The sequence below is a fragment of the Thunnus thynnus genome, chromosome 2, assembly GCF_963924715.1.
Source record: "Thunnus thynnus chromosome 2, fThuThy2.1, whole genome shotgun sequence".
NCBI classification, from domain to species: domain Eukaryota; kingdom Metazoa; phylum Chordata; class Actinopteri; order Scombriformes; family Scombridae; genus Thunnus; species Thunnus thynnus.
Window position 1 is genome coordinate 17318696 of NC_089518.1, and position 25942 is coordinate 17344637.

General features: G+C 40.8%; 2 protein-coding genes across 5 annotated transcripts in view; both read left to right on the plus strand.

The window, feature by feature from the left end:
• The window catches only part of trpm3 (transient receptor potential cation channel, subfamily M, member 3), a 149948-nt gene extending 135276 nt beyond the window's left edge, over positions 1–14672 (plus strand). For 3 of the 4 annotated variants that reach the window (XM_067607102.1, XM_067607114.1, XM_067607109.1), the window contains 8 exons: positions 4–144; positions 1763–1891; positions 2509–2760; positions 3943–4117; positions 6472–6622; positions 7362–7555; positions 7830–7962; positions 8708–14672. In XM_067607102.1, coding sequence (XP_067463203.1) covers positions 4–144; positions 1763–1891; positions 2509–2760; positions 3943–4117; positions 6472–6622; positions 7362–7555; positions 7830–7962; positions 8708–10331 — 2799 coding nt within the window. In that variant the 3' untranslated portion in view covers positions 10332–14672. The remainder of the gene's footprint in view (positions 1–3; positions 145–1762; positions 1892–2508; positions 2761–3942; positions 4118–6471; positions 6623–7361; positions 7556–7829; positions 7963–8707) is intronic. The other variant, XR_010931055.1, reaches the window with a different exon arrangement.
• A 6256-nt stretch (positions 14673–20928) lies between these two features.
• On the plus strand, positions 20929–25809 carry klf9 (Kruppel like factor 9). The gene is made up of 2 exons (XM_067607128.1): positions 20929–21742; positions 23650–25809. The coding sequence occupies exons 1-2, from the start codon at positions 21340–21342 to the stop codon at positions 23928–23930; spliced, it is 684 nt and encodes a 227-aa protein (XP_067463229.1). The 5' UTR covers positions 20929–21339; the 3' UTR covers positions 23931–25809.
• The last annotated feature ends 133 nt before the right edge of the window (positions 25810–25942 follow it).

Genomic DNA, 25942 nt, shown 5'->3' on the forward strand with positions numbered 1-25942 from the left:
CAGGCAATGCTGGGTAAAGTAACCACAGAGACATCCAGGAAGAAGGATGTCGAGGAGGTTCAGAAACGCCACCGCCTCATCCCCATGGGTCGCAAGATCTACGAGTTTTACAATGCTCCTATTGTCAAGTTCTGGTTCCATACGGTCAGTTTTTGCTTCGACAACACGTCCTACATACTCAGCTCCCTGCTGGCGCTGTCAGTTTACTGTATTTCTGCAACAGCACCAATTGCTGCTTTCCTGCGGTTTGCTTCTACCTCCACAGTGCCTACATTATCATTAACCTCGTGTTCGACCCTGTCATTACCCAGCTTTGGGGCGGGAAGGTTTAAGAGCTGGGGAGACTGATGGAAGCAATATGCTGAGAAAAATACAGGGTAGCAAGGGAGAGAAAGAGATCAAAGATCAAATAAGGGGAATTTGCACTTACTGTGTAAACTCACACTGAATCCTCTGAGTCGTGGCATATTGCCGCTGGATTAAATATTACAATAAGTCAATATTATTTGATTTTAAGCTTAGTTTACAGTGTATACATGTGTGCGAGGGAGTGTTTGTCATTATGGCACTGTTCATCTTGATTTCATGACTCTAAGGTGTCCTTCAAGTCTGTCGCTTGTACTTTTGAATGTGTGTACAGTACATGCCTGTGAGCGTGTGTGTAATGTTTGATAAAAGCTCATCTTATGTTTCCCACAACCAATCTCGGGCTCCTTCAATTTGCTTGCCCAGTGAGAACATCTCTTTACATCACTGACAGCGATTTCACAGTTTATTTATGCTGAGAAAATATTTTACTGCCTTTCATTTCATCCCATTTTCTCTTGTCTGGCTATTTAGCCCCCTCACAGCCCCCTCCTCTCCCTGCTTTTTCTCCTTCCTGCCCTACAGGTTAAAGAAAAAGACTCTACTATGAATTTCATTATTGCACTTGTAGAATAGATGCAAGGTTTTCTTAGGGTCAAATGTGGTCTTTAACTCATTACCAGATTTGTATTCATGCTCTGTATCCACTGTAGAGCACTACCCCTATTATGGTAATATTAGTCAAACCTATCACACAAACCAACTGTGCATGTGGGACTAAATGACGACAGCCCCGGTCACACATTATTAAAATCACTTTACCTGCCTACTTCAGTGGAATGCTTGATTTACTACCCCCATTTTTTGGTTAATCTGCAATTTAAATATGTTAAAGCCTCCTTTCAAATCACTGGAAACCTCTTAAGGTTATCAAAAATGTGAAATATGTCAGAGCCTGTGAATATATTGATGTAAAAATGGATTTCTGTGCATGTTTGTCACGTCCGCCAAGCCAATTTTTTGGTGGTAAGGTTTCCATTGTGATCGATTTTTTTTTATTTTTTATCTGGATCGTGAAGAAAAATGAAAGTGGACATCTGACATGGATTTAAATAGATGCTGCCACAGGAGACACATAATAGACATTTTCAGGCCGAGCGTGGAGGTATAGCAATCAAGTGTCTTGACATCAAATCTCCATTATCAGATCTGAAAAACTGTATTAAAGGGAAAGTGTAATTAGGGTCAACCAGTCACACAAAACCCCTTTATACAGGTGCCCTTCTAGCCAATGTTTGCAGAGAATGAATTGAACATTATTGATATACAGTATGCTAATGTGGGCACAGTGCCAGATACCTACACAAACACACACACACATAAATACACACAAGCATGTAACAATATATTTGGCTCTTGGCTGATTTCCCTCTGCTACTGTTGTGTTTTTATGCAGATGGCATACGTGGGCTACCTGATGTTGTTCAACTACATCGTTCTGGTCAAGATGGACCTGTGGCCTTCTCCTCAAGAGTGGATTGTCATCGCTTACATCTTCACCAATGGCATTGAGAAGATGAGAGAGGTACAAATAGATCCCAGCAGTGGTTACATGCAGATGTGCACTATACATGCAGCTCGTTGCCATAATGTCGCCCACAGTTTAATTCAGTAAGTTCTGTGGTTGAGGGCAGAGGAAATGTCAACCAACAGCTCATAATAAACAGGGAGAACAGCGATGGGGTCAATGAAGATGAGGCATAGGGGAAAAAAGAAAGGAAAAGGGAGAGGGTGGTGGAAACAAAGGCAGGACATAGAGATGGCAAAACAAAGACACAACATAAAATGCAGGTATGTGGCCATATGGGACTATCTAGTTCAGCCTCACTCTGTGGCTGTGTTTGTACTGTAAGCGTATGAAATGCATTAATCATTGTGTCACATCATTCTCAGCTGCAACGATGCCTCCTCAGACATCCGCTAGATGCTGATTTATGAACTCATACTGCCCTCTGATGGTGGTCATGACACGATGCATTGCTATTATTATTTTCCTCTATTTCAATCTCATATTAGTCTCACTTAAATTTTTTTCCCCTCAGTTTTTGTGTTTATGAACACCTCTTTCCAACATTCCTGTATTTGAGCATCCTCCTCTTCTTTCTTCTTTTTTTCTTTCTTTACCAATCTCCCTCCTTTCAGATCCTCATGTCAGAGCCCGGGAAGTTGTTACAGAAGGTGAAGGTGTGGCTTCAGGAGTACTGGAACATCACAGACCTCATGGCCATCCTCATATTCTCCGTCGGCATGGTTCTGCGTCTCCAGGAGCCACCGCTCATGAGCTACGGGCGGGTTATCTATTGCGTCAACATCATCTATTGGTATATCCGGCTGCTCGACATCTTTGGGGTCAACAAGTACCTGGGTCCCTATGTGATGATGATTGGCAAGATGGTGAGAGGTGGCAGGGGGTTTATATATTTATTTATTTATTTATTGTGTTTGTCTTTATTTCTTTTCTATCCACAGCGTCATCATATTCTCAATGCCCATTATCTTCTCTTCATTTATGACATTTTCTACCTTCTGACTTCACTCAGCATGATCTATACTGATTATGAAGGTTGACTGAGTCCCATGATTACAAAGGTTTTATTTGTATGTGGTATGCAGGTGTAATCAAGCTTCTGTGCCATTAAACCTTATTGTTTGATCTCAAAGAGCACAAGATCAGAGCCTCTGATACATACGTTTCAACATGAGACACAACTAGAGAACAGATCAAAGGCCCAAATCTGTATCTGTCTGATGTTCGACTGTCTTTGACATGGGCTGTGTACCACTGGACACAAACTCCCTTTGAAATGAAAATCAGCAATTAGTGAGAGCGAGAGAGAAGGAGAGATTTAGATTAGCATTCGGTGACTTAGTCAGGTAATTGGCATATATGTCGTGCAGCAAGGTAAGACGTTTTGAAGTCAAAGCAGTTCACAGAAATAAAGGGGGAAAAAATAAATGACACATTTAAAATACAATAGAAAACTGAAGAAACGCCATATTTGCAGGCCACGCTCTGTTCCACTAACATCTGTTATAAAATATAATTAAGAAGATGCTTTTCAGCTGTCTCTCTGAAAAACTGAAAGGGTTAATACTGCCAAATGGGTACGTACTTCATGATTTTAACAAAGTGATTAGAATGACAGACTAAAGCTCCAATTTGCTTTTAAAAGTGTGTCTATGTCACGTTTCAGGTTTTCATAAAGGCAGATGAATGACTCTCTTAATGCACAAATACATGTATATGTAACATGGGCTAGTGGAATATAAATTAGCCTAAGGGAAGGTTGACCCCTGTTTCAGTGCTGTAACTTCCTTAATCAGTTAAGGTTTAAGTTTAATTGACAAGCCAAGACTCTGAGAGGGATAGTAATCACAAAATGCAAATGCAGACTGCTTCTCCAGCTGTAACAGTGTTACAGTTCTATTCTCCGGTTTTATTTCATTACTGCTTTCTTCACATTCATTTCTATAAACATCATATTCTTACTGTTTTCTTTTTGTCTCTTTTCAAACCACTTACCCCTTTCCTTCCCCTTCCTCGGCAATCCTCCTCTGCCCCCTTCTGTCTGTCAGATGATCGACATGATGTATTTTGTGATCATCATGTTGGTGGTGCTGATGAGTTTTGGGGTGGCACGGCAGGCCATCCTCAACCCTAATGAAGACCCATCCTGGATGCTAGCAAGGAACATCTTCTTCATGCCTTACTGGATGATCTACGGAGAGGTGTTTGCCGACCAGATTGACCGTAAGTTCAGGGCCAGCGTGTCAGAGCTTTTGAATAAACTTTGTTTATGTTAATTCAGAGGAGAATAGTTCCTGATTCTGAAGAGAGATGCAAGTAGTGTGACTGAATACAGACTTATCTCAGTGTAGTTACATTTAGTTTTCAGTCATTCCTCCACAGGTTGTAATATTGCTGGAAGATGCCTTTTTATAATATATTAAAACACTACAAGTAGTTCAAGTCAAATTGCATCTGCACTCTTATTGATTGAGTTATGAATTATGGAAATGTTGTTTCTGAGCCATAACATCTGCGTTATTTCAAGTTACTTAGCTTCCTACATCAGGACATTACTTTCACTGTTAGTTTGTCTTGATCTTTGGTTTTTGGTGTCTACATTATTTTATTTAATGTAGAGAAAGTGACCTTTTGACTCAATAAATCAAACATAAACTGTGAGCAGCGTCCGTGAAAAAAATGTCCTGAGAGAGAGAGAGTGTATTTGCATATTGTTCTGTTGTCCATATGTATGGTAGTATATATGATGTTGTGTACAGAATGTGAGGAGTGGCCCAAAGAGAAGAGATCTGAAATAATGTTTTCATTCTTTGTTTCAGATATGCATAGTAGGAAGTTACAGCACAGGCTGAATGAAAAACTCTGGCCGGTCGAAAATTACTTACGAACTCACGGAACCTGGCGTAGTAATGGTGCATTCCACATTGCCCAGAGCAGTCAAAATCAGAGTAAATCTATAGCTATAGACCTCAATTTAACCACATTTACCTATTCCACCTCTCCTTCATCATCCTCACATTACCACCATGTCATGCCCACTCTTACCACTAGAGGCCACTTGAGACACAAGTGTGCATGCGGCTCCACACGCTCTAAGGTTAAAGTTGCCCTTGTGTTTTGGTGTCTTGGGTCAGCTACTGTATATCATTTTCTGTGAATACCAGAAGCTAGTTTAAGAGAATTTGTAAAATGTATGAAGTCCTGAATCAATGAGGCTGCAAATATTCTCCAAATATTTAACTGACTAAACTGTAGCTCGACCTAAGAACACATCCTGTGAGCAACTTTACCCTGACTAATTTTGGCACTGGCTGGCAAATGGCTGTTACATGGCAGTAGCACTCTTCAAATGTGTTAAATATATCTAATATTTTTATGGTCTTTGTTTGGTCAGTTGTGTTAAGTTGAAAACATCAAGAGGACCTATCAAAGTTTTAAACTTTGATATCCTTTGGATGTTCCTTTCCACCATTTTGTTTTTTTAATTTTCAATTAGCGTCATTTGAAGGAGTGACCCTGCCATGTCAACACCATCTGTCACATAAACCATATCACCCTCCCTGTACGCCAGCTCAGCTTCTCACTGAAGCTATTGCAACATTGCCAAAATATTTCTACCAAATATATAGCCAACATTAAGCATTAAAAGTTACATATGAATACCACACCATACAGGAATAAAATATGAACATACACACATCCAGACCAGAACATATTTATCAGCCACCTTTCATCATTTGTAATCTGTTTTTTCACGTGGTTCAGTTGTCAGAGTTTTTAATCCAAATTTTTTGAAAGGTAAAACATCTAAAATAGAAAAAATTACTTCAGTTCTCTGTCTTTGGGCTGCATTGTGTGAAACAATTGAACATCAAGCAACGATGAGCATGACTAGAATGAATCTCAAAGGCAAACAAACCAAGAACAAATGCTGAATGTTCCCCAGATAAGCCACAGCAACTGAACCATCACAGATGGAAAAAACATACTATGTATCCTAAATGCATTTCAAATGATTCAAAGCAATCAACCATTGCTGAATGAAGCTATGGCACACATATGTGACAATATATTTTAAACATTGAATACATGTTTAAATATATTGGGAGCACAACTTGTGTTGATACATGATGAACGTATTTTTTTCTGTATTTTGTTTTCAGATGCACATTTCTGAACATGAGCCCCTATCATTATAGTAACCACTCTTTCCAGTCCCTCTATAAGAAAAGATGCATAAAACTAACTTATGCTTCTTGTTTGTTTGCAAAATATGTCATTATGCATTTTGTTTGGTATTTTCAGGTCTGCTCGTCTCTTTGTGTTGTAACTTTGTGTGCAGTACATGCTTCAATGTTTTATTTTTTCTTTCTTGTAATTTGTTGGTTTTATTTTTATATTTTTTCTTGATCATATATGTTATATATGTAATGTCTATGTTAAGCGTGTCTGCATGTCCTTCTAATTTGTTTTGCATCTACAAATATTATATATGATGGTTTCAAGTCTTTATCTGTAGGCATACTTACCTCGGATTAACTTTTTTGTGTGTGTATTTGTTTTGCGGCGTTGTGCAGCACCCTGTGGGCAGAACATCACTACAGAGGATGGGGTGGTGGTGGCCCTGCCTCCATGTAAGACAGGTGCCTGGATTGTCCCGGCCATCATGGCCTGCTATCTGCTGGTGGCCAACATACTGCTGGTTAATCTACTCATAGCTGTGTTCAAGTACGTAACATCCAACCATTTCTCGCTACTTTTCAGACACTTCAGGGCCTTAAACACACATATTTAGGCAAACATAATGACAGATCACTTCCCTCTATCCTTGTGTCCTTGTACACCATCACAAAAACAGCAGAGCCGTGCAAGTTATCACTAAGATATGCATATTACCTGTAGGGGCATCTCATTTTTACTGTTTTACACAAAGTAGACATAATTGTCTTGCAGACTTTTCTTAAGATTTGTGAGAGAAAGAGAGATGACAGTAGTTACAGTTTGGGCTGCTGTTAAGCCACTCATTAGAGGCTGGTAGTAAATTATATTAACAGAACAGGATGATGTTTTTTCCACACAGATGCTAATGATCTGTTTTTGTGCCTCTGAATAATCCATGTAGCAAAGACGATTATCCTCTTCCTCACGTTTGTCAGGGTAATTACCAAAAAGTACACACTGGAATAAAACAATAGTTAAATTGAAGGTTTAATCACATTACACATTACAGCAACCATTTATTGTGTTGGCTATTGCGTTTATTTGTCTCTACATGCTCGCGGTATCTTAACTTGACTCTGCAGTATAGCAGTGTGCTATGACTGAACAAATCAGTCCATTAACCAGTCAATTAGCATAATGCATGGTTCACCACTGATGAGTTCATGTTGTTAATTTAAGCTATAAACAGGTGTAATCTTTTTTTGGTTGCTGTGGCATCTCTGTCTGTGATTGTCCATCATCATAGCAATACATTCTTCGAGGTGAAGTCCATCTCCAACCAGGTTTGGAAGTTCCAGCGTTACCAGCTCATTATGACCTTCCATGAGCGTCCAGTCCTTCCTCCACCCCTCATCATCTTCAGTCACATAACTATGGTCCTCAAGCACCTCTGTTGTCGCTGGCGCAAGCACGACGATGACGAGAGGGACTATGGACTGAGTGAGTGGCATGAACAAGCAAGAGTAATGAGTTGTAATGTTGTGGTAGTAAAAGGACATGCAGTTTTGGTTTTAACTCAAATTAATGACAGTATTTACAAAATTTTTATTGTTACAACGGTGTTGTTTATCCAGATCACAGAACCATTTCTGAATAGTTAGCGTACATTCTGTTATTTGGAACATCTAATATTACAGCATTATGCTATCAGTTATCAGCTAACAGTTTAGTATGATTCTGTAACATTATCACCCTCAAACTCTATCATCCACAGAGCTTTTCATCACGGATGATGAGCTGAAGAAAGTCCATGACTTTGAGGAGCAATGCATCGAAGAGTACTTCAGAGAGAAAGATGACCGATTCCACTCCTCTAATGATGAGAGGATCAGAGTCACTTCTGAAAGGTCAGACATGGCTACACAGAAAAAAATTGGTGTATAACTGAGTTCAATGCTCTGTCCACCAAGTACATTAGACAGAGGAAGCAACAGAAATATAACCTTCATACAATGCTGATGCAGTACACGTTTCATACAATATCATTTTCCTGTTTTCCTTTTCTCTATGATGAACGGGAGGCCAACACATTTCAACTGTAGACAAAAGCATACTGAGAAAACAGATTCACTGGCAACACATAAGCTGCATGTTTGTTTTCCTTGCAAATACAGAAACAGAAATGCTTTGATATGCATCTAACTGTCTATATGGGCCACCCACAGGGCAAAAGAGTGAGCGACAAATTATTAGCATCCTAGACCACAAGCTTTAATATGTACGTAGATCAATGGTGTCAGTTAACTAAGTGGAAAGTTGACTCCAGTCTTAACATTCAGATAGCACGATTAACAATCAATCGTTCAACAATGCTGTTGTCATTTGTGTCTGTGGGAAAATGTATTTTGTGTTGCTTGTGTAATGCAGCATTTCTGCTTATGTTCAGTATTTCTCTGTATAATTGCCGTGCATTTTTAAATGTAGTTTATATGCTGTCAATCTGTTGAAATTGTGTTTCTCTATTTGTTTTTATTATGTTTTTTGCTTTTTTGATCGATGGGTCGCACTCTCGGCCATCATTCTCCCCCGCTATTCTTTCCTCTCCGGTGCTTTTAATGTCTTTTCTGTCCTTTCTTCTCCTTGTTGTGTCAGGGTGGAGAACATGGCAATGCGTCTGGAGGAAGTCAATGAGCGGGAACACTTCATGAAGGCCTCACTGCAGACTGTTGACATTCGTCTGGCCCAGATGGAGGAGCTGATTGGAAGAATTGCCGTAGCGCTGGAGCGTGTGACAGGTGTTGAGCGTGGGGAGGTCAACAAAGTACGTTCTCGGACGTCATCTGACTGCACAGACTCGGCATACATCCTCCGCCAGGGTGAGTGCCCCGAAGCTGCGTACATCCTTCGTCAAAGCAGCTTCAACAGCACAGAAGGGAACGCCTACCGCCTGCAGGAGGCGCTGGAGGGAACAGCTGAGGGCTCCATGTCCCCTCCTTCTCCTACTAGCATGGCTACACGGACAAGGAGTCATTCATTTTATGTTGGAGGCGGTCGTGGTGGTGAACGCGCAAGTGGAGCTGAACGAGCTGAGAGCTTCTTCAAAGAACGCTCACTTAGTCTCCACCGAGCCAACAGCTCACAATCTGTGTCCTCAGCTGCCGCCCCCAAGGAGTCTAAGCCCCTCCCCCTGGCGACGCTGTCGGTCTCCCAGCAGCACCGTCCATCATCATGCATTGATATCTATGTCTCAACTTCTGAGGAGGTGGGGCCTGCGGAGGTCTTTCTGGATCCTCTCCGTATGGTCCCACCGCTCCAGAGAGACTCCTCGCTGCAGTCAGATATCATGGAGACGGTGCTGCCAGGAGGCCGGGACTTTGGCGGCGCTGCCACCAGCGGTTTGGGCGACAGGCACTCGGAGGGCGGTGCAGGCAGCAGCGGAACAGCCGGAGCCATGTTTGACGATAGTGCAGCTGCTGACTTGTCATTGTGCTCAGCCCACCTCTTACCAGACACCACCTTACCTCCTTGGGACATGGAACCATCCCCGCCTCCCTCAGCAGGGCTGCTCGAGCGCTCCAAGAGCAGCCGCTACCTCTCTACGGCAGGCACAGCTTTCCTGGATGAGCCTCCTTTGGTCAAGTCCCACAGCCTCATGTTCACACCAAGAGGCTGCTACGGTGCACTAGGGGCAGCAGGAGTCCAGGTAAAAGCTGCAGAGTACACCAGCATCACTGACTGCATCGATACACGCTGCGTCTCAGCTCCATACACCCCTGCAGAACGCTCACACTCTCCTGGAGGATCCACCTCATTCCCCTTTGATAAGCCGTCAGACATTGGCTCCTCTCACCCAGAGAGAGAGGCAGAGCTTAGTCACACAGAGTCCGATCCAGAGGACCCTGAGGACCTGATTCCAGCCCCAGATACCCCTCGTTTAGGGGGCCTTGGCGGGCCCGGCGGGGCCCCTCTCTGCTCCCCCTTCTCCAGGCTGGAGCGAGCAAACAGCTGCTCCTCAGACGACTCCCATCCTTCCCTCACGCTGGCCCCTCCGCACCGGAAGAGCCTGTCGGTGAGTGAGAGGATGGAGAGGGGACCGGGTCTGGGGGCAGATAGGGGGCCTGGGCCGGGGGGGCGGGGTCTGGCAGGAACCAGAAACCCCTTCCTCAGGAGCAAGTCTGGTGCACGGCCTGAAACAGCCAAGACTGACAGCCTCTCCATGAGGAAGTTGGCTACTCCATCAGCTTTCCGCAGCTTTGATAGACAAAACTACACGTGACAAGGACACTGGTCAGCACACTCACACACTGACAGGACCAGGGAAGAAAAGTGAAAAAGCAATGGGCAAAAAAGTGAAAACAGGGTGAAGTTGCCCATAGATCTTGATCTGGACCAGATCTACGGTTTTTTCACTTACGTTTTAGGTTAGTAAAGGTGATAAAAGTTGATTCATAGTCAGTGCTGGAGGGCAACTTTACCCTGGATGAGGAGCTGGGGGATGGGGATGGGGATGGGAGAGGTTGGGGTCCTACTGTACACCTGTCAAAAACAAAGAGCTATGACTCTAGACTAGTTTTTACCTCCTCTTGTAGCTAAGTAACTCTCAATGGGGTGTTCTGGCAATGGAAGGTGTATTTGTACTGTATGTCTTCCACCCACCACCTTTTACGTAGACATCTGTCACTGTGTTACATCACATATCAATCACGTTAGTCAAAGAAAGTATACTGTTACTCTTAGCTGCGTTATATGGTAGAAACTGTCAGATGTGAGAGACAAAGAAAGAGAAGAAAGAAAACATCCATCTCATTTTGTCTCAGCACAGAGATCATTAATGTCACTCAGCCTTCGCTTTATATACAATTTCCTCTCTTCATATAATCCACCCTCTAAGACCCCAGCACTAGCAAACAGAAAGAAGTTTTTATTTCTGGCTGCTTCATAAAAGAATCAGTCAAGTGTTTGGAACCATCGGGAACTATTTCCCCTCTTGGTTGCACTGGAAACGATTGCTGTAACATGGCAACAACTTACCTCTGGATACACAAATACACCTTTCAAATAGTCTTTTTTTTTTTCATTTTTCAAAGGAACTCTGTCTTTTGTTCACATATTTTATCATAGATATTTGTCTGTAAACTAAAACATCTACAAAACTTTAAAAACATTTTTTATTATTCAGCTCAGCTAGAAAACAGAAAGCAGTGTTTAAACAAACAGTGAAAAGGTCATTTCTTTATCATGTGTCTCCAGTCATGGCTGTCGACTGTCAGCAACCTGTACCTGCAGTAACTGGAGCAGTAAACACTTGGGTAAATTAGCCACGTGATAAGAGTGAGAGGCAGTTATCAGGAGAAAGTGAGAGAGTAAATGTGACATGACAGTATCCAGTGTTTTGCTGCTCATGCTCAGGGCATAGCACTGCGTCGAGGCATGGCTCTGTAACAGGAAACGATGCTTTGAGAGCCAATGCATAAGGAAGGAAAGGAGGTAGAAGAGTTATATAAAGTGCATGTAGACATTCACATCCATATTTACATGTTGAAACACACACACACACACACACACACACACCAGGAAATAAACTCAAGTTCAGACCCGATCCCAGAGAGGTTTATCAAGTGCAATTGCAAAAAATGGGGGCAAGAGGGCGCTGTGAGCCTATTTCAGAAGCAACGCTTGCTGGGTGAACCTGACATGAACCTTCTTTGCCTGCACCTGACACCAAAAATCATTCCACTCAACGAATTGTTGCTCTCTTGCAACCCAGGTCTCCTCCTTCAGGTTGAAATGGTTTTACATCCACCTACAACTAATGGATCCGTCCTTCATTTATTCCTTAACTGTCATTCATTTGCTTTTCACCTTTATTTTTTTTTTTTAGATTGTTTTCAAAGCCAGCCACTGCAAAAGGAGACTTTTAAAAAAAGCAATTGCCTGATGACTCTATGTCATGACTCTAAATCATACACAGGTCAATAAGAGGATGCTGAACATTTTCAGTTAAGAGCTAATTTACATTTTTAAAAAGCTTGAAAATAAGCTGTCGAGTATATGCATTCTAGCCGAGATATAGGAAAGGCATGGATTTTAAGTGACATAAAGGAGGAAACATGAGGTCATTATGAGTATAAGATGAAAGCCAGATCAGTGTTTTTAAAAAAATTCTCTTTTTTTAATTTTTATTTTAATGAAAGAAGTCTGGGGGGAAGAAGATGCCCTTCTCTGATAGCTTTTTAAAGATAAGAAGTTGAAATTAATAGAATTCTTACTGATTTTTTTTTTATGTTTGTTTTATATTTCATCACTATTACAATTCAGTTTAATCATGTTGCAATTATTTTGAGATTGATTCTATTTATTGACATTTTCTCGCTCATTACTGATAATTACAGTAAATGCCTGTTTGAATTACAAGATTAATATTTATATCTTCTCAGTGATATTTTTGTCGAATTTTAAGTATTTTCTAATTAAGCTTTTAAATTGAATAAAAGATGACCATCTACATGCACTAAATGCTGATGTATTATATTATTTATTAAATATAGAACTGTCTGATATACTGTACATTTCAATCATATTTAAAGTATTTACAGTTGTTTTTATTGTATGTTTTATCAAGCAGCTTATGAGAATTTTCTAATGTAAAGTTGACACGGCAATACACGGTTGCCAGTATACCAAACTTAGGGTGCCTTCTGGGCATGGATGGAGTATGTGAGGACTGAAGTGATTCAGATATCTGTGAAATTTCTCATTTTTTTTTTTTTTTTTTCACTAATCATAGAGCCCATATATCAGTGATTATTTTCAACATGTTGCATAAACATTTGTTTTTCTCTTCAAACACATCTGATGTACAGAGTGGGGGGTTGTTGTTGTTGTAATTAGCAAACTGTATTGTTGCTTGTATGAATATTTGAATCCACCAAAACACATAAACGATCCGAATGAGGAAAATAGTTTCATAGCTGAAGAAAATAACTATTTGCACATGAAACTGAGAGATAACCGTGAGGATACAGCATCAACATAAGGTTGATACTGTTGCAGTAACTGAACAATTAAACTTATTTCTGTGTCACAACCCAATCTGTCTGACAATCCAGTCTCTGCATATGTCTGCTATCTCTGACCCAAACTTTAACCTGAGCCCACTAATCACAACTCCAAAATAAACTACATTGTGGCTACACGCACCATAGATTGGGAAGTAATTTAAAGTACCTGTGAGATGACAAGTTGGGTGTTGAGCCCTGAAAAGGATCAGATTTTTTAGTTTTCCTCACCAAATATATAGGTTACAGTATGTTTTGGTGAGAAAAGGTTGACCCCAAGTCAATGCTCAGGGACAACACCAGTGATGCAAGGCAGTAAGTATATTGTGGAATCATTGTGAAAGGAAAGAGAAGAATTTGTCTTCAGAAGGTTTCTAGTATAATCACTGTGCTTTACAAGTCTAACCTAGAATCTTTGGGAACTGTAGGGAAATCTGTATATTTTCTTGCTTTATGGCTTCGGAAATGGCAATAGAATATGAATGAATGTCTTCATACCTGATCGACAGGCTCCTAATTCAGTCACAGGAGTTTCAGCTCCAAACAACAATGAGGGATTTTTTAAAATAGAGAATTATGTATTGAAAGAGAGGGCTGTGGTCACTCACACTTGAACCAAACCAAACTTTGCCAAAGCAAATGGAAAGAAGCTAAGTTGTGCTCTACTGACCTGTTGTCTACACAGCGGTGGCAGACAAGGGTTAACCAAGCAAGGGTCGTATAGCTCGACTCAGTTTTGTACGGCTAAGTATGAAAACAGATGACTGTGTCGGGGTTGTAGGTTTAGGCCCTCCTATTTGATCTATTGAAGTAGGAAAATTCAAGTTCATTTAATCCTTATAGTAAGGTATATGATATTGCATACATGTTCGTGGCACTTCTAAATTCATGTGTACATGATTCTATAAATGGTTTTGTGATATGTTGACATGGCTGTTGTGCAAGGTATTGATAGCTCAAATCTAAAGATGGAGGTGTGTGTGTGCATGTGTGTGTGCGTGTGTGTGTGCGTGCGTGCGTGTGTGTACATTAACTGCGTGTGGACCCCAACATGTGGACGATATTAATAACAGGGAGGCATGCCAACACAACACAATCCAACAGAATCTCAGTGTACAGTATTTTTACAATATTTTCGTATACTGTAGCTTACAGTTTTGTGGAACCATGAGCATATGACGATAATCAATAATAAATAAATAATAACAGATCTGCTTCCCTTCTATGACAACCTGTGACTCGTAAGTTAGAGAAGTTCACGCACATGTTGTTTTTTTGTTTTTTTTCTGCAATAATTGCTAATGTTGTGCTTTTACAACTGAAAGGGACTTACCCCCCTGCTGGTCACACTTTATTTAATGTTGTTTAAATGCATGCAGTTCTTCCACTCAGAGTGTACAGAGACGACCTGTAAAGATGACAGAGAGAAAGATAGAGAGAGATTATAATATGAAATCAAAGTAGTGAGTATTTGGATGCAAATACAAATCTGTATTCTTCAATGTGAATAGGATCATGTCTGGCATGCATTGTTAAATAAACAATTAAATAGATTGGTATACCGTGTCTTGACTGTTCTTACCTGACAAAAAGACAGTTGTTCATCACATGTGTGTTGCAGATGTGATGACAGCTTTAGGCTGATAAAAAAAAGACAAGTAGAGAAGAATAACAGACAAAAACACACACAACCACACACATTTGAAGGAGAGAAAGACTTATCATGGTGCTTAAATTGTTAACTGGCTCACTGATGGAAAACGTGTAGAACTAAACATTGACATCTGCATTTATTTGACTCCTTTTATGATGTGTGCTACAAACTAGGACCGAGACCTGTTAACCTCATCATTGTAAAGTCACACAGTGTGTAAACCATGAAAATGAGGTGCATCACACATGCTGTTGTGCAGTTACGGCAGGAAGACAGGCTCCTCCTGCCTCCCTATGGCTGCTGGTGAGATCCGTGGGACAGGTGCTGCTTGGTGGACTGACAGTTTTAAATCCTGTCTCGCTGCCATGTGACACCATCACACTCAGCCTTAAATGGATGCCATATGAGAAAAAGTCTTATCAGGATCAGATATAAACATTTTCTGACCACTTTTTCAGCTATATCTTTTGCACATTTTACAACACATCATTCGTAAAGGGTTTTTTTTTCCTTTAAGGTGTAGTTCTGAATGGCTGAGTAGTCTGTGTAAAACTCAGATACATATTTTTGACTGAATAAAATTCAAATTCACAAACTAAAAGTCACCATTTATCAGCAGCACCTACCACCTGTACCATAATACAGTCCAAGCAATATCCATGTATTTAAAGATCTCCAGACAAGTTTTATGACATATAAAAATAGTCTGCTTTGAATAATGAATTGTGTCTGACATGATTTTTTTCCTAAACTAGTTGTGATTGTCACAAATCATGCTGATAAGTGCAAGTCTTGAACTCAGATTCAAGGTCAAAACAGAAATGTTCCCCCTTCAGTAGATGAATGTGAAAACAGATTTCCAGTGTCTAAGTCAGCACATACATCATTCTGCAGTGAGGGAGCAAGAAGAAAACACATTTTTGACTAGAGGGGGGCTTTAATGATTCCTTTGTACAGCTGACAATGTACCAATTTGTATTGATACAGTGCCAAAAATGATGTTTATTCACCTTTAATGTAATTTTAAGGCCATAGCGAATATAATAATATACATATGGCCAAAAAATGCCCCTTATGAGTTGAATTCACACTTCTTTGACACCCTTGACAAGATTTTTAACCCTGTGCAGGCTGTGACTGTTGTGTCGTCATTGTGCAGCACTGACTGCCTTCAGCAGCTCTCTGCATGAATAAACGCACAGCGAGGAGGCCACTGGACTGGTCTATCCGCCTGTGTGTGTGTGTGTGTGTGTGTGAGTACAGCGGAACAACAGTGGTGCGTCAGCTCTCTACTCGTTCACGAGGAAGGGAACATTCTGTTCTGAGGTTGCGCACGTGCCCCCTCCTTTTCAGTTAAAACACACGCGCGCGCGCGCACGAGTAGAAAAAACAACTTCATCTTTGACACGATCACCATATCATGTCATCTCAACAACATGACCCAGATGCGCCGTGCACTCTTGAACCCATGCACTCTTGTGAGAGGGGAAGTGGGGAGCAGCTAGAAGCGCCTCCTCTTCCAGGGAAATGTTTACGGCCCTGCTGAAGGAGGAGCAGGAGGGCGGCTGCAGGCAATACGCGTTCATAGGCGCTGGTCCCAACAAGATTTTTTTTCCTGGAAATTTGGGGGTTCTGCCACCGAATCGAGCAAACTGGAGGCGGAGTTCAAGTACGAGACGATCCGAGGAGGGTGAAAAGTGCCCGCAATGTTTCCATCTGTGGTGCTCAATTACTGACTTTATGATCATACTCCTGCATTGCTCTCGAACTTTCCTCCAGTGCATTTCCTCTGGTTTTGCATATCGTGTAAGCACTGGGCATATAAATCAAGGGATCACGATAAATCTGCGTTTAAACAAATGACTCACTGTTGCAGTGCAAACAGGATCAAGTGAAGAGGTTATTATTTAGTTTTTAGGAGAGGCGTGGCACTCCTCCCTGCCTGTTGTGAAATCTTTCTAGGTTTAGACATTTCCACTTAACATATGTCATTATGTATCTTTGGGGACAGCTCAGTGGCACATGTAGGGGCATTTTACTTCAGCATTACTAGGGTCATGTGTTTGTAATGCAGGAAAACACTTCTGTGTATGGGCGTTATTACTTGGTCTGAGTCACTTTATACTCATAAACAGCCGCAGGGAAGAGAATGTATCCAAAATGTCTGCACAGCTCAGACCAGAAACAACATTGCTCAATCCCAACACCCCCAAAAGTAGGAGTAAGATTTTCTAGGAACTTTGCTCATGAATGAACCTCCCACTGCACTGGGAGCACTCCTTTTTTTTCTATTTTTTTTTTAACGGAGGAGGGTCCTGTTACACTTTCAAATGTACTGGCTGCATTACAGTCTGTCTTGCTCAGTGTGACCTATATATAGCTTCCTGAATCTACATGTATTGTCTGTCAAACACAAAATTAACTGATCCACTTAACACTTGTCACTGGTCTGCAGTTATGAGTTTTGAACAGCTGGGATTAATGAATGAGTAAAAAAAAAGATTGGCCTAAATGTTTTGTTTGTTTGTTTGTTTGTTAATGGTTGTGTTGAATTCAATATCTAACTGGCTGTATACGCCTTCACAGAGCTTTACACAAAATAGTCACCACAATAACTTAAACATAATGTACATACAATACACGTGTATTTCAATAACTCATGTAAATAAAACTATAGTAACACTTTCTATAAAGCCCACATCTATAATGTTTAATATGTTATATATGTGGATGACGCTTCATACATTATTGTAATTGATGTGTTAAGACTAGACCTATAAGGTAAATTCAATCCTAAAACTAACTCTACAATCAAGTAGGCATATCACAATTACTCAGTCACTTGACCCACTTTCCATAAAAGGTTATAAGCGTTGTGAATTTTTTTGCTCTGTGTATATTCAACAAAGAGTGTGGTTACAGCTTATAATAGATCTGATACTGAGTGAACACATTACATCGCTCAGACAAAGGAAGGATATGACCAACATACTGTTTGTTGATTGTGACACAAAACTCCACTTTAACACCTTGAAAGAGCCCTGCAGGCATTCAGGATGCTGGTACAGAGGCACAGATGAAACACTGTGACATAGAACTTTGTTGAAAGTATATCTCTAAGTAAATTTATTAAATGAAAAGTAAATGAGTGGGAATACGGGCATGACAGCACTAAGAAACACATGCTGGGGCAGCTCATACATCAGCAGTATGATTAGTTTCAGAACTCGTCATACCTGTCTCGCTTTCTGCACCTCTCAAACTATGAAAAGTTAAAATCATATTCATGAAGCTATTTTGATGTGTCACTATATACTAAAAATTGTGAATAGAGGAAAAGCTTCTCCTTATAAAACAAACAACCATTTCTAAGTATTTACACCTTATAAAAACATAACTAACACATACCTGTAAATATGTCATAGATAATAATAGACCTTTGCTCTACTTGAAGCAGATACAGATCAAAACCACACTCTCCTATCTGTTTACATAAAGAACACCTCACCACATTTAATACATATTGGTTAGATTGTGTTACATATGATTATACAGTAGTCTATTGTCACATTTATATTTGTAATGCTTCATGACTTAGCAGACACCATAATGCATTATGAAGGTCTACATCACCTCTTGCAAAGAAATAGTTTATAATGTGTTAATCAAGTATCTATTGTATGGATATGGGTCTGTAGGAACTGGTAATAAAATATCTTAAATCTATCATTATTTTGGACAAATACATTGAAAGTGTGACAGCATAGATTGGTAACATACTCAAAAACAAATGGACAGTGTACTCACCAGTGAGGGAAATAGAAGAAAAGCTCTATTTATTACAGGACCAGCCCACATGGTGACATACTGCATCTAATCATTTCTTGTCCACATTTTATGGCTGTTTGTCTTTCTGACAACATAAAACCAACCATATGGACAGTGTCAAGTGAGTTTACATTGGCGTTGAGGAGGTTAAGTGTAGCTTTGGGGACAGTTGAGGACTGCGCTAATTTAGGATGAGGCTGTGGTTGTGAAACTGGGACACAAAAGTGAGACCTGTCCACAGCTAAAGCATTATGGGCCACAGCGGCTGGGTTGGTTTACACTTAAGAAAACAAGACACATATCTCTTTTTTATACGTGACAGATGTATCTGTTGTCCCCTGAATAATGATTTTCCAGCTCTGGTCGGACGCCACTGCAGCTGCTAATATGTGGATGTTGCTAAAGCAAATGTGTATTTCCTAACAGGGAGGTAACATCAACTTCCACTAAGCTGTTTTATGATAGTAGTCTAACAATAAAGCTAGGAGCGCTGTAATGCCAAAACTTTTAAGATCTTGCTCTTAGAATAAAATGAACTCCTGCTTAAAGGGCAAAGAACATAAAGAAGGATTGGTGTGAATAATTGCAGCCTTATGCCTGCATGCTTTCTGCACTGAACATGAACTGCTTGCCCTGAATGTATGACCTTCATTGATTGATAACGGCAGAGCAAATAGTTTGCAGCTGTAGGCGGGACTTCTAGCAACGCCAGCTGCCACTGGCTACTTAATAAAGATATATATCATGCATCAACATGTGCACGCAAACCAGCAACATATCGTATGGTAATTGCTGCCAGTAATATATGATGTTGCAATGCGTCTAATTTCTAGTCGTGAAACAATGTAAATTAGTTTGTGGCAAATGGTTTCTCAGGTTGCTGCTTGTCCAATCCATGTTTTTTGCCTTTTCTCTTTTTTTTCTCGCGCAAAATGAAATGTCCTTCTCGTGTAGACCCTGCTTTTACAGTTGCTTTACAAATACCACAGTAAAACATATGTTATTATACGAATACTAAATGAATAGGCTTCCTCAAATGACACCCCCCTCCACTCCAGCATGGGGCGTTTGAGGCAACAGAGTAGGTGGGGGGTGGGGGCGGGGGGTATGATGAAGCTATGTCCCCAGCCCCCCTGCTGAGTATGTTGCATTCAAGTTCCCCTTCACAGCATGTCGTAAATATGAGTTGTGATTGGTACGAAACGGCAAAATGGGCCAGATAACAGAAGTGTTAAGTAGCGTAAAAGCATGCATGCTGAGTGTTACAGATGAAGCATTAACAGAAGGCAGTGTGAACAGTCATTTTATATTTTTATGGCTTTCTTGCTTTCTTGCAAGGTCATATTTCAGCAGTTTGGCTGTCATATTATTTTGCCTTTTCCAGTGGAATCAACAAATTATGATAACAAAAGTGTAGATGTTATGTATATTCTGTATACAAAACATCTAGCCTATTGCATGTCTGTCTGTCCTGGTTGCTCTTCCTGAAGGTTATTCCACTTTTTCCCAGTTAAAGGGTTTTTTGGGGTGTGAGTTTTTCCCCGTATCTGTATCAAGGATCTAAGGATAGAGGGTGTTGTATCGCTGTACAGATTGTAAAGGCCCCCTGAGGTAAATTTGTGATTTATGATATTGGGCTATACAAATAAAAATTGGCTTGACTCGATCCCACCATTAAAATTTCAGAACAGGTGAGTGAACCCAATCACTCTCAAAACTTATTGACAAGGTGCCCTAGTTTATTTAGTGGGCTGGCCAACATACATCAACACTAAACTCAGACAACTACATCTCTCAGTCTTAATATTTTCTGATGCTACTCTCTAGATCACTTTTAAAAACTGGATTATATTTTAGAGTAATTTTGATGAAGCAGACAGAATTCTCTTTTAAATCTGTCACTCAAACTATGTATTATTATATATATATATGGCTTTGAACGAGACAAAGTCTCCCAGTGTCCCTCATTTTATTTTCAACCAGGAAATTAAAACATGGGAAACTATTATTTGGATTTTTTCCTGATTGGAGTATTCATTTATATTTTAGCTAGATTTATTCTCATGTCTAAGTGCATAGCAATTGAAGCTAAAACTTCAAAATCAATTTTACACTGTGACGCCCATATTTCCCAGTCGGATTAACTTTCTGAAGGCATCATCAGTCTGGTCCATCCCTCTTTTCATCCATTCCGCCCTGTGATTGGCCAACTGACTCGCCACTCACTCCCGTGAATAGACAATTCCAAAAAAACGAATCACGTTTCCTCTCAGCCAATCGCAGTCCTGTTTTATTATGACACCGTGGGATTCCGCGAAATTGTTTCTTGGAGTTGAGAGAAGTGCTGCTCACAGTAAAATAGGACAAGTTGACGCATGTGTGGGAGCGCACAGGAAGGCGGAATAAACGCAGACACAATAGCTCAGTCCTTAAACGCTGTGTTTTATTGATCCGATTATTAGAAAAAAATGATCCATCGGTAGAAGGAGAGAGGGAGAGCCGGGGACTGTTCAGACTGCTATCTTTACTGAGGGGGGTGTTTATTTATCCGCCCTGCAACCTCCACAAGAAAACGCAGCCTTTGCGGAATGGTCACATTGAAGACGACACGTGTGGGTGGTTAACCACATGTTTACTGGCAGGACTGCGGTCTGATTACTTTATTGTGTCATTTTTTCCCGGATTGTTTTTCAATACATAGCCTACATTGTTTCTTGTCTCTATTATCCGGATCCGCTGCGGTGATGTCGGAGGTTGATGTCCCTGCAGACTGCGTCCCCAGCAGACCACCGGGGCGCACAGAGGACATGTTGAAAGAGAACCAAGAGAACGGGACTTTACTGATGGTGGCGATGATTTTACTGGACTTGAACAAATGCAATCCCAACGCTATCAGCGCGGGAGGCAGCAGATGTGTCGGGGCCAGCGAGGCCGGCGCGCAGGAGAAGGTGGAGCGGGGGAGCCGCTGGCTCAACGCCGGGGACAGCCGGGGCTCGGCGGCACCCAAACAGTCCCGGAACCAGAAGCCGGCGGCTGCGGCGGCGAGACAGGACTCCCCCGAAAAAAGGCACTGCTGCCCTTTCGCCGGCTGTGGGAAGATGTACGGCAAGTCGTCCCACCTCAAAGCCCACCTGAGGGTCCATACCGGTGAGTGGTGGACTGGGTGACACGCCTACGAAACTCGCCTACTGGTTCGGTTCTGTTGACGACAGCGAAACCGCTCTGCGTCACTTCTGCCATCATTTTAATATCAGACGCAGGTTGACATCACAGCTAAACCTCTAATGGTTATGTCTAAGACGTCATATGTCTAGGAAAAAAAAGATTAGGGACGCAAAAACACAGTCTGTGAATAGTCTAATGTCAGAGATGAAACGTGCCAAATACTGATGTCATTTAAAGTCATGATCTAATACTATGGCATGTGCGTTAGGCCTATACAGTCCATGGTGTGCCTGTAATGTGAGATGAGAGGTGTCAGTGAGAGCCCACATGTTCCTGCAAATGAATAACAGATTATAGGAATGGTGGTCCCATGAATTTGCCCCTGCTGGGGGTGTGACTGACCGGCCCATAGAGGGCCAGAGGCTGGCTGAGAGGGGAGGGGAGGTGTGCGAGAGACAGAGACGGGAGAAGGGAGGGGAGGTGTGTGTGGGGGGTGTTTTAATGTTCTGTTGACACGCATCCAAACTGCGATCTGGGAGCGCCGCGTGCCGCCGCGTTGTAATGCATGGTAAATTGTTCAAGTGCTATATGTCATCCTGGACCACCATAAGACAGGATGTCATCTAAGTAATGTCTCAAATGATTATCAGTGTTACTCACCTTGTAAAAGATAAACCTGTCTTTCTAAAACAAATAAAGCTGCTTTTGTGTTAACATGCATCGCTCATACTAATAATAACGAGTAACTGTGTACTAAAATGGCAACGTATTGGCTTATGGTTCACATGGTAGGTCACTGCGACACTGTTGTCCCCACATGTTCTTGTCCGGAGGTAACCCTCCCTGCACCACCATTTCCTCATACGTCATCCCCCTCCTGCTCCACTCACGTCGGGTTGTAAACAAGAGCAGACATGTGGTTATGTGGTTCAATGGAGCACGTGCAGGAGGAGGAGGAGGAGGAGGAGGAAGAGGAGGGGGTGTGGGTATCCATGGATTTTTCTCTCTCTCGCCCCCCACCCCCTTCTCTCTTTTTTCTTTTTTTTTTTACTCAGGAGGCTCTTATCATTTCTATATCAATATGTTCTGTGTTTGTTCTGAGAAAATACTGTTCATGCAGTTCTGCTTCCCAAAATTTGGATTGGCCTCAGACAAAAAACAAACAGCTGTTAGATGAAGCTTGTACCCTCTTCTTCTGACTTGATTCATTTTTACTTTTCATATTCTTAATGCTTTTTTTTTTTTACTGCATTTTAAACAACCTACATGGTAGTAGAACATAAAACAAACAAAATAAATAAACATCTAACAGAACAAACTTGGTTGTCAGGGTGGGTTCACTGTATGTCAGGGGTTACTTCCCCAATTTTCTGCTTCCTCTCCTCTCAGATAAACATGGCACTAAATGATCTGTACAATATAGTTACCTAAGACAAAAATAGAATAGGATAAAATAACAAAAGTGGGTTGGGTGTTATATTAAACCCATTCCTAATCCATTACACCCACTTACGGTCCCCAAATCAAAAGAGAGAACTGGCCTTGCAGAAACACCCATTTTTCGCATGTCTATGCATACGATTCCTACAACAATCCAACATTTACACAGTATAGAAGAAAAAAATACATAAAATAATAAGAGGCTAAACTACAATTTTGAATAATAATGTTGTGTATTTATGTTTTGTCTCCCCCTAATGTCCAAAAGGCAAGTTCAGAATTTGTTGGGTTTTGAATTAAAGTGTGTTTGCACACGGATTAGTTTTAGTTTAGAGTAAATATTAAAGTTAAATAAGGTGTGTAGTGACGAGGATTGATGTCGGAGCTTTAGCAATAAATGCAGTCTTTTTAAGTGTAATATTTACAGAGGTGTGTGTGTGTTTCCTCAGGTGAGCGCCCGTTCGAGTGTACCTGGCCAGACTGTGGCAAGAAGTTCTCCCGCTCAGACGAGCTGACACGTCACTACCGCACGCACACGGGCGAGAAGCGTTTCAACTGTCCAATGTGTGACAAGTGCTTCATGAGGAGTGACCACCTGACTAAACATGCCCGAAGACACGCAGGCTTCCATCCCAGCATGCTCCAGGGCGCCAGCGCAGCCAAGAGACGCCGTTGCTCAGTGTCCATGTCGTCCTCTGACTCTGGAGACCAAAGCCCTGTCGGGGTGTGAGACACACCCTCATGCTGTACATATATACATAAAGGTACATGCAGTCCATAACAGAGGCATACACAAACACGGACACACCCGTGTACCTTTTATACAAATCCGGTCAAGTCAGACAACTCAACCAGCTATACCACTATCAGAGTTTTTCTACGCATGTAACATTGTGCAACAAACAGAAACATACTTCTGAACCTGGCTGTAATCAAATTAGAGCTTCCCTCCCTTCTTCCCTGAGGTGATTGGTATTTATTAAAGATTATTCAGAGTCTGTCTATAGGCAGGTGTAGTTGCTTTGCAGCTTGTAATTATTTTACTTCATGTTGTGTGAGGTTTTTTTTTTTTCTTCTGGATGTATATGTATAGTTTTCATAAACACTACATGTGTTCATTCTCAATCACAGACTTCATTTGCAGGTGAAAAACAAGAAAAAAAAATGTCATGAGTGAGATATTCCCAGTGAGTTAAGAGGATTTAGTGAATATTATTATTGCACACATAAACACACATTTACCTGTGTACAGTTACTCTCCAGTCCAGGACAAAGCGAATGTACAGTATAGCAGTATTATCATGTATATAGATTAAACTACCTTTCAGATGGATGATTTACTCAATATACTGTAGTTAAGTGTTATTAGAAAGTAATAAAACAAAGCTATAATATAGAGAATTAAAGAGCTTGGGTATTTAATTTCATATATTTTACTCTGGGCTTAGTAAATCAGGTAAACTGTGAGCTTTTAGGTATAAGCGGTGTGTTTCCTGTGTTGATACATAAATGTTTTCACATCATGATAAACTTGCAAATAATTGCACCAAAATACCTTTACAGTACTTTGACAAGACCATAACACATAAGCAAACCTCATGGTAAGATGAATTTCAGCAACTGTATCGCTTTCCAAGCTTGAATTGTGTCAACAGTGCAGGAAAAACATAACAGGGTAAAGCCTTTAAAAGCTACAGTGGGAGACTTTACTTTTTCCACTTGCAGTTGAAACACTTTTCAGAGTTTAAGACCACAACGAGTCATATTTATTAAAAGTGTGTAAACTGTAAACAAGGAGCTCTGTGCCTTTTAAGGGTTTTGTAGCAGAGAGGATTTCTACATTTTCAGCTTTTGGAATTAAACTACCTGAATGAACATCGTCAAGACTCTTTATGTTGATATTCAACAATCATTTGAATATCAATGACTGTCTCTTATGCCAACAGTGCCAGCTGCTTGAAACTAACTTCTGTTTACTCAGTATCTGGACTGCATTTTATCAGGGAATAATGTGATGCATGGTCATTTCAATCAATATTACACCCCCTGGTGGTGATGTTGAAGCACAACATTTCTCGCAACAGAAAGTCATAAAACCTCTTTTTTTTTTCTGTCTGAGCATTTTAAGGCACACTCTTGTTTTAGTTTGTGAATCAATCAATTCCATCATGTAGCATGTTTGTATGTATTTGTTTGGTACAGTGTATTTTTTATTTGACTGGTAATCTTTTATAATAATATTAATGGGATGACAGGTGTTATTTGTCCACTACCGGAGCCAGAAACACTGTTGATGTCATTAGTTTTCTTTTTATACTTGCCATATGATGCATCATCAAATGTCCAGATAGAGTGTAAAGTTAGGTTTAGATTAGCTCTTAGGACACAAACCTACATACATTTGTAAAGTGAAATGCTGTTTTTCTTTTGTTCTGGCATTATGACAACTGTGATTGTGTCATCACCCTTTCAGGTTGAAGCCCTTACTTCTGATGCTACTGTACTGTAATCAGGGACTGTCAGTCCAGACCCTATGTTATCGCATTATACATAGCCATGTAATAATTGTTGCTCAAAAGTTTTAACATTAAAATTATTTTTCTTTCTAAGCATTTGCTCATGACCTCTCTCCCACACCACGCAAGCATATCTGACACTATATTTCACTGTATTTCATCCTCTTCTTTAAGGTCGTAACTGATGAAACAGAGCAAAGATAACTTACAGTAAAAATGAATAAAG

Bases quoted from the DNA above. Each gene is read 5' to 3' on its own strand.
- klf9 (XM_067607128.1), top strand. From the start codon at position 21,340: ATGTCGGAGGTTGATGTCCCTGCAGACTGCGTCCCCAGCAGACCACCG. The intron at 21,743-23,649 runs GTGAGTGGTGGA...GTGTTTCCTCAG, and splicing joins CCACCTGAGGGTCCATACCG to GTGAGCGCCCGTTCGAGTGT.